The sequence below is a fragment of the Crinia signifera genome, chromosome 9, assembly GCF_055691185.1.
Source record: "Crinia signifera chromosome 9, ASM5569118v1, whole genome shotgun sequence".
NCBI classification, from domain to species: Eukaryota; Metazoa; Chordata; class Amphibia; order Anura; family Myobatrachidae; genus Crinia; species Crinia signifera.
Window position 1 is genome coordinate 49,125,090 of NC_139225.1, and position 17,390 is coordinate 49,142,479.

At 45.5% G+C, this 17,390-nt stretch overlaps 1 protein-coding gene across 1 annotated transcript in view; it reads left to right on the forward strand.

The window, feature by feature from the left end:
- Positions 1-16,085, forward strand: part of LOC146036580 (ADP-ribosylation factor-like protein 13B) — a 103,759-nt gene extending 87,674 nt beyond the window's left edge. The window contains exons 9-10 of the mRNA XM_083160536.1: positions 6,531-6,623; positions 15,524-16,085. Of these exons, the coding sequence (XP_083016662.1) occupies positions 6,531-6,623; positions 15,524-15,621 (191 nt within the window). The 3' untranslated portion in view covers positions 15,622-16,085. The remainder of the gene's footprint in view (positions 1-6,530; positions 6,624-15,523) is intronic.
- The last annotated feature ends 1,305 nt before the right edge of the window (positions 16,086-17,390 follow it).

Below are 17,390 nucleotides of genomic sequence, written 5' to 3' on the forward strand. Positions count from 1 at the left end.
ATCCACGTCAGCGTGGAGTTGAGAATAGAAAGTGTGGCGAGCGCAGCGTGCCCCGCGAGGGGACGCGGATACCTGTGAAGCCCGCGAGGAGACTCCAATACCTGTGAAGGTATCCGCGTCCCCTCGCGGGGCGCGCTGCGCTCGCCACGCTTCGGGCTTGGTGGCTCGCTGCGCTCGCCACACTTTCTATTCTCAGCTCCACGCCGACGTGGATAGTGGGGGTATGAAAAGGTCGGAGGACGCGTACCACCGCCGCTCGCCACGCTTCGGGTTCACGTTTATAGTGGGGGGGGGTGGCGTAGGCTTGCATTTCACATTGTAAGCACCCTTTAGGGTGCTTAAAAGCACCCTTTATGGTGCTTATACGATCTTTCATCGCATAGGGGGCAAAAATCGCGTCGCATCGCATGCCATGCAATGCAATGAAAACATTGCGCGATGCACATCGGGGGCGCCGCTATAATACACAAGTACCATAAGGCCCGATCTCATCTAAATGTAATGCTTGATTTAAGACTTAGGGGGAAATTTACTAAGAATACGAATACTAAAAATTGTAGTCGTATTCATAATACAAATGAATACGACTGCATACGGCTGTTTCAGCTGTATGCAAAGTCGTGTTCCGGAGGGGAATTTACAAAGCAGTCAAATACGACTACTTTGTAACCCTCCGATGGCATAAACATTAGTTTTAGCAGCCATATATACGGCCGCTAATACGAATTCGTACAGGCAATCTGCACGGATCAGTCAGATCCATGCAGACTGCAATGTGTAAAAAAAATATAGAAAAATAAGCCAGCAATGACACAGCCAGGGGGAGACTTTTCATACAAGTCCCCCCGGGCCAAAGCATTCATCACTACTGACAAGTCAGCCTGGCCAGGGGCCGTGGGGGAGTGGGTACCCCCCCAGGGCCGGAGCTACCACTAGGCAGCATTAGGCAGCTAGAGAAAAAAGAAAATTTGCTCTACCAGAGAGCAGTAAGGGCGCCTATAGTATGAGATGTATCTCCTAGCAGCTGCTGGGGTGCAGGGGAAGTCACTCCCTGCGGGTGGTTTTACAAAGATTCTTGCAAACAAAAAGAAGATCGATTGAGCAGCGCTGAGTTTTCAATGAAAGAATTAACCAATTAGCAATGAATTGATAATTTTTATATAGCAAATAAAATAAATAATACATACAATAGCATATAATACGACATAATAAGAAGATAAAATATATATAAAATTCTCACTCTCGGATTGGATCAGAATCTGGGGTGGCCAATGTCCAATTGGATGTCAGTCCGAATGGAAAGTGCACTTAACCATAAATTATTCTGCTGTGTTGGGAAAACAAGATTCAGGCGTTTCGTTGGGAAGAAATCCACCGATCCTCTCTATTGGTGCGGATAGATGTTGATACCGCTGGAGGAGACGGTGGAAGGGTGTCCGATTTGTATCCCCAAGGATTCCTCTAACGGTTGAATGGAAGACGTCCTTTGGCTCTGGCCCAGTTTGAAAGCCTCCTATTGGTGGTGGAAGAGTCGCAAGGGATATTTATAAAGGAGGGTGGGCATCTGTTCTCCAATCTTGACTGATTTTGGGGGGGGGGCAGGACTCTCAAACAGGTGGCTGGGATGGTAGTCTGCTCACCCGGAGGGATACACTGCCAGTAACCCCAGTCACTGTAGATGGAGACGGCCAAGTTCTTGGTACAAATACACTAATCTCGACAGGTGGCAAAAGATGGCGTGGCTCACCTGGAGTTAAGTGTGTTGGAGGGAATCCCGGGGGGGAAAATTGAGATGAAAGTTCCCAATTGGAAGCAGCAGTGGACTGAAGGTAGTTGGAGGTCCAATCTGATGAGAGTGAGAGGCTGCATCTAACGCGTTTCGCCACTAGCTTGTGGCTTTTTTTGAAAAAGCCACAAGCTAGTGGCGAAACGCGTTAGTTGCAGCCTCTCACTCTCATCAGATTGGACCTCCAACTACCTTCAGTCCACTGCTGCTTCCAATTGGGAACTTTCATCTCAATTTCCCCCCTCCGGGATTCCCTCCAACACACTTAACTCCAGGTGAGCCACGCCATCTTTTGCCACCTGTCGAGATTAGTGTATTTGTACCAAGAACTTGGCCGTCTCCATCTACAGTGACTGGGGTTACTGGCAGTGTATCCCTCCGGGTGAGCAGACTACCATCCCAGCCACCTGTTTGAGAGTCCTGCCCCCCCCCCAAAATCAGTCAAGATTGGAGAACAGATGCCCACCCTCCTTTATAAATATCCCTTGCGACTCTTCCACCACCAATAGGAGGCTTTCAAACTGGGCCAGAGCCAAAGGACGTCTTCCATTCAACCGTTAGAGGAATCCTTGGGGATACAAATCGGACACCCTTCCACCGTCTCCTCCAGCGGTATCAACATCTATCCGCACCAATAGAGAGGATCGGTGGATTTCTTCCCAACGAAACGCCTGAATCTTGTTTTCCCAACACAGCAGAATAATTTATGGTTAAGTGCACTTTCCATTCGGACTGACATCCAATTGGACATTGGCCACCCCAGATTCTGATCCAATCCGAGAGTGAGAATTTTATATATATTTTATCTTCTTATTATGTCGTATTATATGCTATTGTATGTATTATTTATTTTATTTGCTATATAAAAATTATCAATTCATTGCTAATTGGTTAATTCTTTCACTGAAAACTCAGCGCTGCTCAATCGATCTTCAGCATTAGGCAGCTGCCTGGAGCGCTGGCCGCTGGAGGGCGCCACTGATTTATCATTTAACCACTTAAGTGGTATGCCCGGAGATTTTCCGGGCTCAGCTGCGCTGCCGCAGCAGGCTGTCCCTGAAAATCTCCGGGCATACCACTAACATACAATAGGTGCGCGCCAGTGGTGTCCAGGTGTGCACCACTGGCGCAGCACCTCTAGTGCCCACCCCCCGCCACAAACCTTGTGCCCATCCCCCCCGTCCTCGCCATCACCTTTGGTCTGGCGATCCCCTGCCGCCCGCCCCGCTAGCCGACCATCCCGCTAGCCGCCTGTCACTCATTTTACAGTGACGTCGGTGGCAGGCTCGGGGGGACTCGGGAGCGCTCAGGCACCAGAGTCCTTCCGAGCCGCCGCGATAATCCCCCAGCCTGCAGCCGAGGTCACTGCTGAAAGTGACAGGTGCCGGCAAAGGCAAGGGCGACAGCGCAGCGGTGGCATGGAAGCTCCGGCGTACTAACGCTGGAGCAGAGGTGAGGGGGGAAGCCTACAAATTCCTGTGGTGGGTTTTGCTGGGGCAGGACAAACCTGCCCTGGTAGGTTTGTCCTGCCCCAGCAAAACCCACCACTCAAGGGGTTAACTGCCTGGGGGAGTGGGTTAAAATCTGTGTCTATGATGAGTCCCTGAATGGCTGTATGTATATATGTGTGTGTGTGTGTACATGCACACACACAATTTGTAATGCTTCCTGTATGTTTGTTCCATTACCCCTTCACCCCTCCTTTGTCTATGGGTGCCCTCACGGAATAAATAAATAATTGGGGGGGCGGCTGGCAGAGGTTTTGCCTAGGGTGCCAAGGACCCTTGCACCGGCCCTGTACCCCCCCCCCCCAATAAAGGCCCCCCCCCCTCCAGGACTTACTTGACCAGGCTGAAGCCTAGTGCTGTCCCCGGTGACCCTGGAGCTGTGGTCACCGGGCTGATTAAGTGTTAAAAAAATAGATGAAACTATTGTTTAATACTGTGGAACTATGAGTCCCAGTAAGCCTCCCCCGCAATCTGGTCTTCTGAAAATAACAAACACCGGCTATTCCGGCCAGTACCCGAGACGGACTGAGGAGAGACACAGAGATGTTTCATCTTCCGCGCCTCTCCTCCAAATGATTCTATTGGCCGCCTAGCGGCCAATCAGGAGCTGACTTTCTTGGAATTGACGGTGTTTGTTATTTTCAGAAGACCTGGACTACTTCGGAACAAAGAGGACAGATCTTCGCCGGAGGAGCTTTGGTAAGTTGGATTTCCTTCCACAGGTACCCCTCTGGATTTCTTCGGATCCTGGACCCCGGACTCTACAGCCCTGGAGCCCGGACCCAGGACCAAGACCCTGGACTCTACAGCCCTGGAGCCCCGGACCCAGGAGCACTGGACCCCAGACCCAGGGACCTACTGACGGGATCAAGATAGGTTAGTATCAGTATGTGTGGGCTTTGGATGTATTAAAGTTTTATTTTTCTTGTGTCTGTGTGTGTTTATTTGACTATTTTTCATACTATGGAACTACAAGTGCCAGCGGGCCCTTTAATGCCCCGCATGCTGGGACTTGTGGTTCTCCAAGTCCCAGCTTGCGGGAGAGGATTTCTGGGACTCATAGTTCCACAGTATTAAACAATAGTTTAATCTATTTTTTTTTACACTTAATCAGCCCGGTGACGACCGCTCCAGGGTCAACGGGGACAGCACCAGGCTTCAGCCTGGTTAGGTTAGTCCTGGAGGGGGGGACCCCTTTATTGGGGGGTCCCCACTCCCCCAGGGCCCCTGGCCAGGCTGACATCAGTAGGGATGAATGCTTTGGCCGGGGGGACTTGTATATAAAGTCTCCCGCCGGCTGTGGCATTACCCTACTGCCTGTTTTGGCCTGGGGCTGGTTCTTAAAATACAGGGGAACCCCAAGTCATTTTGTCCCCCGTATTTTGGGAACCAGTCCTGGACCTGGAGCCTGGGGCTGGTTTAAAAAAATCGGGGAACCCTATTTGCCAGGTTTCCTGATTTTTTATAACCAGCCCGGCTCTTTCAGCCTGGTGCTGGTTACGGCTGTGGGGGGGACCCCACTCCGTTTTTTAAATGTATTTATTTATTTTTCTATTGTTTACACACTGAAGCCTGCACAGATCAGTCAGCCAAATGCGAAAGGAAAATAAAGTGTATTTTCCAGCCGTATTTGGCACGCCATTCGCAGGAGTTTTACGCCATTTAGCGGCTGTATTTTCAATACGACCGCTTAGTAAATTAGGAATTACCATTCTTTTGAATGGTGATTTCTATTGTATTGTATTGATGGTGTATTCATTTGTATTTGTAAATACAAATACGAATGTCCCATCAATACCTATACGAAAATTTGAATTTTTGGCATAGTAATTGCCAAAAATATGTATACGCCCCCCCCAAAAATCATATTTTCGTATAAAAATACGATTTTTTTTCCACAAATTTTTCTTAGTAAATTTCCCCCTTAGGGTCAGACAGATGTTCTAGGCTTGAAAAGTGATAAAATCAAGCGTTATAAACCACCAGCCAATCAGCTCCTAACTTCCATGTCACAGGCTGTATTAAAACAATGACAGGTAGTAGCTGATTGGTTGGAGGTTTATCACATTCTATTTTCTGACTTTTCAAGGCTTAGTACATCTCACCCATACTGTACAATAAATTAGACTAAATCATGCAGCAATATCATAATGTTTATATTAATGAAATGTGTGTTCCTAAATTTTAATGGCCTTAGATACTAAAGGGAATATTTATCACTATACTTATCCTCAAATGCCGATATGCTGTGATAATATCATCCCAATCCGCAATGCGATAATTGATTACATTATACAGATGTATCAATTATTGCATGCAGGGACAGACCTTTTCAATAAAACTCTGTCCCTATATTTTTACAAGTAATGGCTGTGCATGCACCACCGCTATCACTGCCATCAGCACCCCATCCCCATTGTGAAAACACCCTACCTCCCAATGAGCGGCGACCCCCACCATCTGCAACCCCCCTCACTTTACTGCACTGACATCACAGAAACAGCAGAGAGATGGCCCATTTCTGGGTAGGTGAGTTGTTTTTTATTTTTAGCTCTGTGATCAGCATGTACAGTATGTCCATCAGACACACATAGCTGATCACACTGACCCGGTCACTGCACAGCATTTTCTTCATATATCCAGAGAAAGCTGTGTAGGGGGTCTGCAGTGAGCACTGCAATTATGCCAGCTGAACGTTGTGTATTTATCACAGGGCTCACTGCAATTTTTTAATTGTTTTTTTTGTTTCATAAATTCATCCAGATCGAATTTTCCATTATAAGTATGGGAAAAGACCTGTTTGCTAAAAAAAATGTAAATGAAAGGGTTTGGAGCAGTTTTTCAAGAATACTGAAAATCCAAATGGTTAGCCGCAGTTTGACAAACAGAAAGCTGAAATTTAGGGATGAAAACATGGCGTTTTTTGGGCGTCCGAAAAAAACGCAGATGTTTTTAAGATGTGTCTCTGACGTCAGCACTGACCACTTCCATCCTCTCAGATAAGTGGCAGCCTCAGATCTACTCACATTTTCTCAGATGGCAAATATTCTTGGATGTCCTGGGATTTGCGAATGGGTCTGTGCATGGATAGTGATCTGCGATGTGAAGTGGGTTAGGGGTTAACTATGAGCATGAAGAGGTTTTGTGGAGCAGTCATTTTTGTGGTTTTTAAATTGCCCTTGAGTGTACAGTAATGATTCCTCAAAACTTAAATGCTGTATTTGCTGTATGCGCAGATCACAAGAAAAAAAAGAAAAAGAAAAAATCAAAAAAACAAATAAAATCTCTTGAGGTTGGAGCCTGTAATGGTGAAATGGGAAACACGTTTGGTGAGTTTATTGTTGGCTTGTACTGTTTGTTATACATAATTCCATAACGTTATTTTTTTTCATTCAGATGCTACCAGGGCTGGATTAAGCCTTGGGGGAGCCCAGGGCACTTAAGCCAGAAGGGGTCCCAACCCCACATCTTCTGCTCTTCCCCTTGTCAGTTTACCACCACTTCTGCCATCAGAAATTGTGGGGCCCTGGACTGACAAAACAGGAAGCCCCCCCCCCCCATTGTTAAAAAAATATATGCATATTTTTATATGCCCACTGCCCAGCAATGCATATGTTTTTCTATGCCAACCAATGTATATATTTTTCAATGCCCACCAATGTATATATTTTTATATGCCTAATGCCCAGCATTGTATATATTTTTATATGCCCACTGCACAGCAATGCATATTTTTATATGTCCACTGCCACCAATGTATATTTAAACACCACTGCCCACCAATGTTTATTAATAATAGGCTGTGAGGATACCGGTGATCTGGGTACCCTGGGGTTCAGGGATCACACAGCAGAGCAGGTAACAATGACCAGGGAGACCAAGAAATCCAGTAACCAGCAGCAGCAGGATTATACTAACAAAGTCCACTCACAGTTCAGCAAAGTCTCATCAAGCTGCTGTACAATTAGTGTATCTCCTACAGTCCTGAGCAGCACTGACAGCTGTAGCAGGGCACACAGAATGGCTATTCACTGATTACACAGAGGGTGAAATGTAATAGGGTGCGTTTTTTTTTGCGAAAACTGTCGTTTTTGGCCATTTTCCGAAAATCGCATATTTTGTAGGGTGCAATTCGCGGCAAAAAACCCTCACTTTTTGAAGAGAAATTCGCACATTTTGAAGTGGCGATTTTTTGTCACACTTCAATTCGCATCCAGATGTTTTCCCATTGGAAAGCATCTAACTCGTACATGTAATAGGGTGCGATTTTTGGTAACGGTTACCAAAAATCGCAAAAAAATTAGACCAGGCTCTGGCTGGCGAATTTAACAGAACCATGCACAGATCATCATGATCTGTGCATGGTTCTGTCCAAAAAAGGGTTAAAAAAAAAACAGGGAAAAAAACAGCGTGAGGTTGTCCTCCTAAGCATAACCAGCCCCGGGCTGAAAGAGACGGTCCTGGTATCATAACATCACAGGAACAAGCAAGTTGGGGTTCCCTGGATTTTATAAAACCAGCACCAGGCTCAAGGGCTGGTCCTGGTTCCCAAAATACGGGGGACAAAATTACTAGGGGTCCCCCGTATTTCAAGAACCAGCACCGGGCCCAACCAGCCAGCAGGGTAATGCCACAGCCGGGGGGGAGACTTTTTATACAAGTCCCCCCGGCCAAAGCATTTACCCCCTGACCGGTCAGTATGGGCAGGGGTTCTGGGGGAGTGGGGACCCCCCAAAGAAGGGGGTACCCCCTCCAGAACTTACCTGCCCATGCTGAAGCCCGGGGCTGTCCTCGATGCCCCTGGGTGGTGGGCATCGAGCTGATACTTGTGTAAAAAAATAGAAAAACTATTGTGTATTGCTGTGGAACTATGAGTCCCAGCAAGCCTGGCTGGTGAGAGCGGGCGGGGGATAGAGGATGAGGGGGTAGAGGATGAGAGGAGGAAGAGGGGTAGAGGATGAGAGGGGGTAGAGGACAGGGAGAGAGGTGGTAGAGGTCAGGGGGGCTCTGTCCACAGTCACCCTACCAGCAGCTCAAAACTCCCTCTCCCCGGCATTGCAGGCCGGCTGGCTGAGGGGTCCCTTTAACTGGCCTTCAACTCCTGATCCCTGGCGCCAGCAGTGCAAACTGCTTCCCCCGGCATCACAAAGGCTGACTGAGGGTGAAGGCTCCCTCACCTGCCGGGGCGCCATCTCCCGATCGCTGGCAGCGCTAATCATCTCCCTCTCCCAGGAATTACAGGGCTCCCATTTTCAGCGCCGGGTATTCTGCTCTTGATCCCCGACGCTGGTGAGTAAGAGGCACTGAAGGGGGTACAAAACAGAGTGTTCCGCGGGCACCAGTCTGCCCCAACAATTAATAAAAAAAAAAAAAAAAACATGAAAAAAAATATTAAAAGGGTGCAGGGGACTGCCGGGCCCCATAGCAGTTGCATCCTCTGCACCCTCGGTAGTTACACCACTGTTACCACCTATTATTAATAAACATTGGTAGCAGTGGTGTTTAAATATACATTGGTAGCAGTGGGCATATAAAAATATATATTAGTGCACATATAAAAATATATACATTGCTGGGCAGTGGGCATATAAAAATATATACATTGGTGGGTAGTGGGCATATTAAAATATATACATTGGTGGGCAATGGATGTATAAATATATACATATTGGTGGGCAGTGGATGTATAAATATATACACATTGGTGGGCAGTGGGTGTGTAAAAATATACACATTGCGCATTCCCTCCCCCCTCCCCCTCAATTCCCTCCCCCCTCCGGGCACTTTTAATTAATTACCTTAAGCCCAGCTTCATTGGAGCCCACAACTATGGAGATACAGCAGTAACGATATGCAGTAGCTTCCACATGTGTAATGGCAACCTCCTTCTTTGTGAAAAGAGCGAATACTGTGAAATTAACTCCAGAACATCTAAGATGCTCATGCATCTCATTTCACTAGGGCTGCATCTGAATGGGAGCTAGTGTATGTTCTAGGCCCGAGTTTGATTCATAAAGGGATTTTTTCAATGTTATTAACACATTTAGGTAAGTTATATATAATATAACTAGGCACACACAAAAAAATCCTGCTTACTGTGCTTCTCCATTTGTGCTCATGCTTTCTGTGTTGTTGGAGACCCGAGTTCGATCCTTGGATTTAGTTTTTTTTCATCAGGCACTCGCGGTGCAGGACACTATGCACTTGCAGTGCAGGACGCTTGCTCCGCACAGGAAGTAGTGAAGCACGCTGTCTTGAGTGTCTCCATTGTTGCACAGTATGGCTGCAAGACATAGGGGCGCTACAGCCATGGAGAGCTCAAGATTCTGGTGACCTGGCAGGACAGACCTCTGGTCACTAATAGGGCTAAGGTGGAGGCCTACCAGAGGGCGAGCCATGCCATCCGGGAAATGTTTTGCCAGATGAGGACAGTGAGGTCCCTAAATAGGCGCTGGAGTGACCTTCTCTGGCAGAAAACCCACCTTCTACAGGAATTAATGGGACAGTGAGTATTGTACCATACATTATTACTGTGTTTTTAATTACTGAACTGTAATAAACATTATCTGCTTTCCCGAACACCATAATCCATATGCCGCACATCTTAATGCCCATTATCAGTAGCGCACACAGGGGGGGTTTCTGAGTACCAAGAAATCCACCCAGGAGTCTAAGGGCCCTAGGCTGAAAGCTGAGGGTCTCCTCTTTCCATGGGTACAAGAATTTTAAAAATCGGCCCTTGGGAACCGGAGATATCTGACTTCAAATCAGTGGTCCCCATCCAAGCCTGTTAATTGCTCTTCCCAGTCAGATATTTCAGGTTCTGTCTAACTTAGAGTTTTTCTGAGGGTATATTCCAAAAGCTGGGACTCTCCCCCGTTGATAGACACTAGTAGCTTGTCTCTACTCTTCCCAGAACCAGAGATATCAGCCTTCCAGCAGCTGGTTACTGCTCCAGCTCCACACACCTGGTATGTAGTTTTATATACTCGTTGGCGGATTGCTCTGCCACCTGAACTCTGATCCCCTAGTCCCCAGTACCATTTGGTAGGTGGTATTCTCTAGTTTTTAATTCCTTTAAAATCTAAGAAATCTATTTCTGGGAACTGGAGATATCTGCAGTCAAGCAAGCTGTCCTCCCACCAGAAAAGTATGAATAATAAGCCCACTCCACTATACACCCCTCCTCTGCATATTAAACATCCTCTACCACCCTGGAAGTTATGTATCAGGGCCCCTTCATTCAGCCCAATGCCCCCTTCTCCCACCTCCCACCATCTGTGCAGTAAAGGGGTAATTAGTGGAAATTACTGATCCAGGCCCTACATGCTGAGCGGTTGATATAATACCCCCTACCACCCACGGGACATCAAAGCTTCCCCCACCCCTACCGCTGGAGGATCGGTAGGGGCCCCAGTACATTGCTATGCCCAGGGGTCTACACTGCTGTTATATATATATATATATATATATATATATATATATATATATGTGTGTGTGTGTGTGTATTATATTATTAGGTACTTATGTATTATCTGGGCTCCCGTTTTTCTTATGAGACCGCGTCCCCTCGCGGGGCTCGCTGCGCTCACCACGCTTCGGGCACGGTGGCTCGCTGCGCTCGCCACACTTTATAAAATCAACTCCATGCGTAGTTGGATAGTAGGGGTATGAAAAAATGGGATGCATTTAACATGGGAGCCCAGATAATACATAAGTACCTATTATTATTATTATTATTATACATTTGGTTTATCTATACTACTTTAACTGACCCGGCATATACTGGGTCACCTAAGTGTCCATCTCCGTGCTTTGCTCCGCCCCTCTGGAAACCCCCTTCTGAAAATCCTGCGTTTGCCACTGATTATACATTATGCAGCACACCATAATGACCATTACACAATACGCCCCACACAAGATGACCATTACACATTATGCCCCACAGCATAATGCCCATTGCACAATATGCCCCACACCCTAATGGCCATTATACATTATGGCCCTTATTCGGGTAACCCGCAAGGAAAATTCCTTCTCCGATGGGCAAAACGATGTGCACTGCAGGTGGGGTAGATGTAACTTGTGTAGAGAGAACTTAGATTTGGGTGGGGGTTTATATCTATATTGCAGTACAAATAAATCAGTCAGTATTTTCCCTGCACAGAAACAAAATAACTCACCCAAAACACTCTGCACATTTTACATCTGCCCCCCCCCCTCCCCCTACAGTGCACATGGTTTTGTCCATTTGAGAAGAAATTTGCCTTTGCGAGTGAACCAGAATATAGGCCATTGTGACAAACAATATCAGTGTCCTTAGAAACATTTTGACACACATCAGCATGTGATACCCCACACTTTACCATACTGTACATTACATTACCAAAGGACTTATAGGGTAACCTTGGAGTCACCCCAGGAATTACAAATACAAAGAATCAAACAAAAATGGCAAAGGAGTAATCAAAGCAGCTAAAAGGGACTATGAAGAGCGCATATCCACTGAAAGCAAAACCAACCCCAATAAGTTTTTCAAATACATAAATAGTAAGCGTATAATTATGGAGAACATAGGCCCACTAACTGATATCAGTGGAAAAAGAGTTACAGAGGATAAGGGAAAAGCAGAACTGTTAAATTAGTTCTTATCAGTGTTTACTAAGGGAGAGCAGACTGTGGAATGAACATCTACCACAAATGGAATAAACAAGCCAGATCTCAATGTTGATTTCATGCCCAAGGAAATTATATTGAGGCTCAGCAAAATCAAAACAAATAAATCACCGGGGCCAGATGGGATTCATCCCAGGGTACTAATGGAATTAAGGGAGGAACTAGCTACCCCCTTACAAAAATTTGTGGAAAAAAATCAGTCAGCCTGGCCAGGGGCCCTGGTGGAGTGGGGACCCCCCAATAAAGGTGCCCCACCCTCCAGGACTTACCTGACCAGGCTGAAGCCTGGTGCTGTCCCCGGTGACCCTGTGCGGTGGCTTCAGAGTCCGGGGCTCCAGGGCTTCAGGATCCGATGAAATCCATAGGGGGAACCTGTGGAAGGAAACCCTACTCACCAGGTCCTGTGGCGAAGATCCCGTCATCTTCTCTGTCTCCACCGTAGTCCACCGCATCAGCCACCGGTACCCCGCTCACGGACTGAGAGGCGCAGAGATCTTTCATCCTCCGCGCCTCTCCTCTGAATTATTCTATTGGCTGCCTAGCGGTCAATCAGGAGCCGAGACGGCGTAGGGGAAAATATTTGCATATGGGTAGGGAACTGGAGAACAAAGAGTGGTTGTGAACAGTGCCGTATCAAATATGATACCAGTACTAAGTGGAGTTCCACAGGGTTCGGTTCTAGGGCCCATTTTATTTAACATTTTTATTAACGATATTGGGATTTTGCTCAATGTAATATAGCAACAAAAAAGGCCAACAAAATTCTCGCATGTATTAAAAGGGGCATGGAAACTAGGGACTCAAAAGTAATTATGCCACTGTACAAAGCATTGGTTAGACCTCACCTCGAATATGGAGTACAATTCTGGGCCCCACACTATAAAAAGGACATCATAGAATTAGAAAAAATCCAAAGAAGAGCAACAAAGCTTATTAGGGGAATGGAGAATTTAAGCTACGAGGAGAGATTAAGCAATTTGGGACTATTTACACTTGAGAAGAGACGTTTATAGTCAACATGTACAAATATATCAGGGGCCAATATAAGGAACTATCAAACACCATTTTTTCTGCTAGAAAGGAAGCTAGGACGTGAGGGCATGAGTTTAAATTAGAAGAACAAATTTGTTCATCTAGTAGAAAAAATTTCTTTACAGTCAGAGCAGTCAAACTCTTCCTGGAGAGGTGGTGGCGGCTGACTCAATAAATACATTTAAAATAAGGTTGGACAAACACTTATTGGTTAAACACATCCAAGGGTACAAATAAGTAACATAATCTGTCTTTAAAATATCAGAACATACTATATAACAAGGGATAAACTATTATAAATGTAGGTTAAACTAGATGGACGCAAGTCTTTATTCAGCCTTACCTACTATGTAACTATATAACTATGTAATTATAGGGTACACGTAGTGTTACACTTGGAGTTACCCCATGAATTACACAGTAACCTTGGAGTCACCCTAGGAATTATAGGGTACACTTAGAGTCACAGAGGAATTACACAGTACACTGGGAGTCATCCCAGGAATTATAGGTAAACTTGGAGTCACACCAGGAATTATAGGGTAACCTTGGAGTAACCCCAGGAATTATAGGGTAACCTTGGAGTCACCCCAGGAATTATAGGGTAACCATTTGCCCAAGCTTGAACAGTACAGTTGGAACCACAGTGATGTTCACGAGAATGATGCGCAGGAGCGTCTTATACGTACAGTAAGCACACCTCATACTGTTCGTAAGCACGTCCAATTCTTGGGACTGTATATCAATCAGCCGCTAGATTGATGGAGCATTAGCCACCCAGCGGTGTCTATATGTATTGCATGGATATTGTATGGTGCACCTGAGCAGTGGCTCATCTGTATTTGCAAAACAGCAAAGGAGTGATATAAGGTACAGTAACTGATCAGGGTTCCAGTCAGCCAATACTAACACTCACAAATGTACACACTGGCCCCTAGCTCATGCACAGAACAAGTATAGCTATAGAGTGCAGGTTGAGGAGAGGATAAAACTCCTATTCAGTTCTATCCACACTCTCAGAAGCTCCACTGCCATATGTGTCAGGGCTCGTTCATATATTGTATTTTATAAGTGTTCCATAAAAGTGGCCACAAGAAACCTTATTTAGAAACATAGAAACATAGAAACATAGAATTTGCCGGCAGATAAGAACCACTTGGCCCATCTAGTCTGCCCCTTTTTTAAACATGTTACCTCAAACTATATTTGATCCTTATTTTTTTGTAAGGATATCAATATGCTTATCCCAAGCATGTTTAAATTACTACTGTATTTGCCTCTACCACCTCTGATGGGAGGCTATTCCACTTATCTACTACTCTTTCTGTGAAGTAATTCTTCCTCACATTTCCCCTGAATCTTCCTCCCTCTAGTTTCAGTGCATGTCCTCGTGTTCTGCTGCTCCTCTTCCTGTGAAGAATGTCTCCCATTTAAAATGCATGTAGCCATATGGATGGGATGCGGTCATCTATTAGAATGAACTTAGGTCTACAGTCATTTGGTCGACCCCACTAGGTCGACTGGCAGGAAGGTCGACCTGACTTAAGGTCGACATGGGCCAAGGTCGACATGACTTAAGGTCGAATTTGCATAAAGGTCGACATGAGGAAGGTCGACTGGTCATACGGTCGACATGGGTTTTTCACTGTTTTTTGAGCCGACATGTGCCGACAGGCGGTATTTCATGCCCTACCATCCACTAGGGCGTGGTGGGAGAATAAAATAGTGTTTGCCGAGCGCACCGAGGCACAGTGCCCGAAGCATTGCGAGCGAAGCGAGCAATGCGAGGGTCCGATTCTCATTGCCAACTGTGTCCATGTCGACTGTGTCGACATTCGGATCAAAAAACAGTGAAAACCCCATGTCGACCTTATGACCAGTCGACCTTCCTCATGTCGACCTTTATGCAAATTCGACCTTAAGTCATGTCGACCTTGGCCCATGTCGACCTTAAGTCAGGTCGACCTTCCTGCCAGTCGACCTAGTGGGGTCGACCTAATGACTGTAGACCTAAGTTCATTCTGACAGATGTCCCGATTCCATATGGATTAATAGGGGAGATGTACTAAGTCTTAAAAAGAGATAAATGCAAGAGTGATAAAGAGTGATAAACTGCTCGCAGCTTACCGAGCAATTGTGATGCCACCCCGCCCAATCCCCCCTGCCACCGTTCTCCTTGGCAACCATGCGAGGGGATGCGTTATGAAGACACATCCCCTTGCATGTGCCCATAGCAGGAGAAATCATTTGATGGTTGGTGACCATCAAATTATTTCTCCTGGGCTCGCAAAGACTGACTTATATTTGTGGGCTCTGGGATAAAGACAGGGCGGGTGGCTGATGTCAAGTGACAGGGGGAATCGATGTTATTAGAATCAGGACCTTAGTTCTGCTCTTCATTGCTCACCTGTAGAAACATGCAATAGCATCCTGAAGCAAACAAATGACTGCTGAATTTGAAGAATTAAAAGTAATAACTGCTGTTTCCTGGAATACTGACATCTCTCACCTTGTTGTACAGAGCTTTACCGAAGAGCCATGCATGCTTTAAAGCTGAAACAAGAGCAACAGAGAGAGAGGCCAATGCGTGGCAACCAAGGAGTCAGTCCACTGCGCTAGCAGGAAGAATATTTAATTTATTCTGGAGCCATTTACTTTCGCTATCATCTTAGTATTTTCTAGCACTAACAGTATTAGTTTGCAAAACTTTTTGGGATTGTTAAGATGTTTAGAATTTTTGTTTTGCATTTCTGCATTTCCATGGACCTCTGTATCTAGATTCATGCATATACTGTATTTGACGTTTGCTCCCTTATGCCAGGAGAAGTATTCAAGGGGTAAGCAAGTGTAACTGAGTAAAGTATGTGTGCTATTCAGATGATCATCTGACATTTATGATTGTAAAGCAGACTGATTTGATGATGACTTGAAAGTAACAGATATGGTAGTTTTTTAATAACATTAGAAATTGGGGGCAGATTGGATTGACTTGACCCATCTTGTCTGCCCATATACATTACACATGCACACACTAGGGTTACATTTTGTTAGAAGCCAATTAACCTCAAAGTATATATTTTAAAGAAATTGGGGAAGTGGTGGTTGTGGGGGGGGGGGGGGGGGGGGTTTACCTGGAGGAAATTCACACAAGAACAGAGAGAGTATATAAAGGCCATATAGTTAGGGCCATGGTGAGTGTCAAACCTTTGACCATACCTCCCAACTACTTTTTGCGGGAATTTCCCTTTTTTTGGGACATTCCCGCATCCCGCCTGGGGATGGCAGTGTCCTGTGGCAACAGGGAGTCCCCCCTGTAATTTGTGAATAGATGCTGTGCACATGTGCACAATGTCTATTCCTGCAGCCAGAGGGGCTGGGGGCATAGCCAGCAGCTCAAGGAGCTACAGGGCATGCCCCCACAGCATGGAAACTGGAGCACATGCCCCCTTCCCGCTAGGCCATGCACCCTGAATTTCAGCGCATGCCTTAGCTGCGTGCACTGTCCCTCCTCACATTACTCAAAAGTTTGGAGGTATGCCTGTGACCACAGTGCTGTCAGGCAGTAATGCTAGCAATTACATCAGCCAAACTGCCCAAACTGACATTTTGGACTTAAAATGCCACTTTCATTTGTATTAATAAATTGATACAATATTCAGTCTTTACGACATAGCTCTTCGTTACATCACTATATTAGGGGAATCCAACATTAGCATTTTGCTGTGCTAACCCTGTCATGCCACATTTCTATGGTATAGTTGGGGAATGCAGTCGATAGGTTGACAGTAATTAGGTTGACCACTATTGACCAACAGACAAAAGGGTCGACACATGAAAAAGGTTGACCTGCATTAAGTTGACTTGGCAAGAATGTCAACACAATCAATAGGTTCATGGAAAAGGTCAAAATGAAAAATGACTCCCCTCTGCCTGGAAATCCATTTGCGTCTCACATGCCGGATCTCGGGCTCATTGGAGTGTCGCGTCCATCTGCAAGTGATGTGAAATTAATTTGGCTCTAACTCCAGTCATGTGACTGGCTTCTGTATATTGCGCTGTTTACCTAGGAGATTTGAAACACTGGGTCTTCTATGCAAAAATGAATATACATGATGCATAGCATGTTTGTAATGCCTATTTTTACTAAAAAATTCTTACATTTATATAAATAATAGTAAGCAATAGCTCATAGAAACAAAAGTATAGCAAATGAGTTGAATGATTATAATAAGGAATATAAACAAAAGACAAGCAGAGTTATAAATACAATTATTAGTAACATTATCAGCATTATTAGAGTGCAATTTGAGTTCTCATTACAGGAAACTGTATCCAAATAGTGATATTAAAGATGTTAATTAATAGCTTTGCTGATGATCGACTGTATC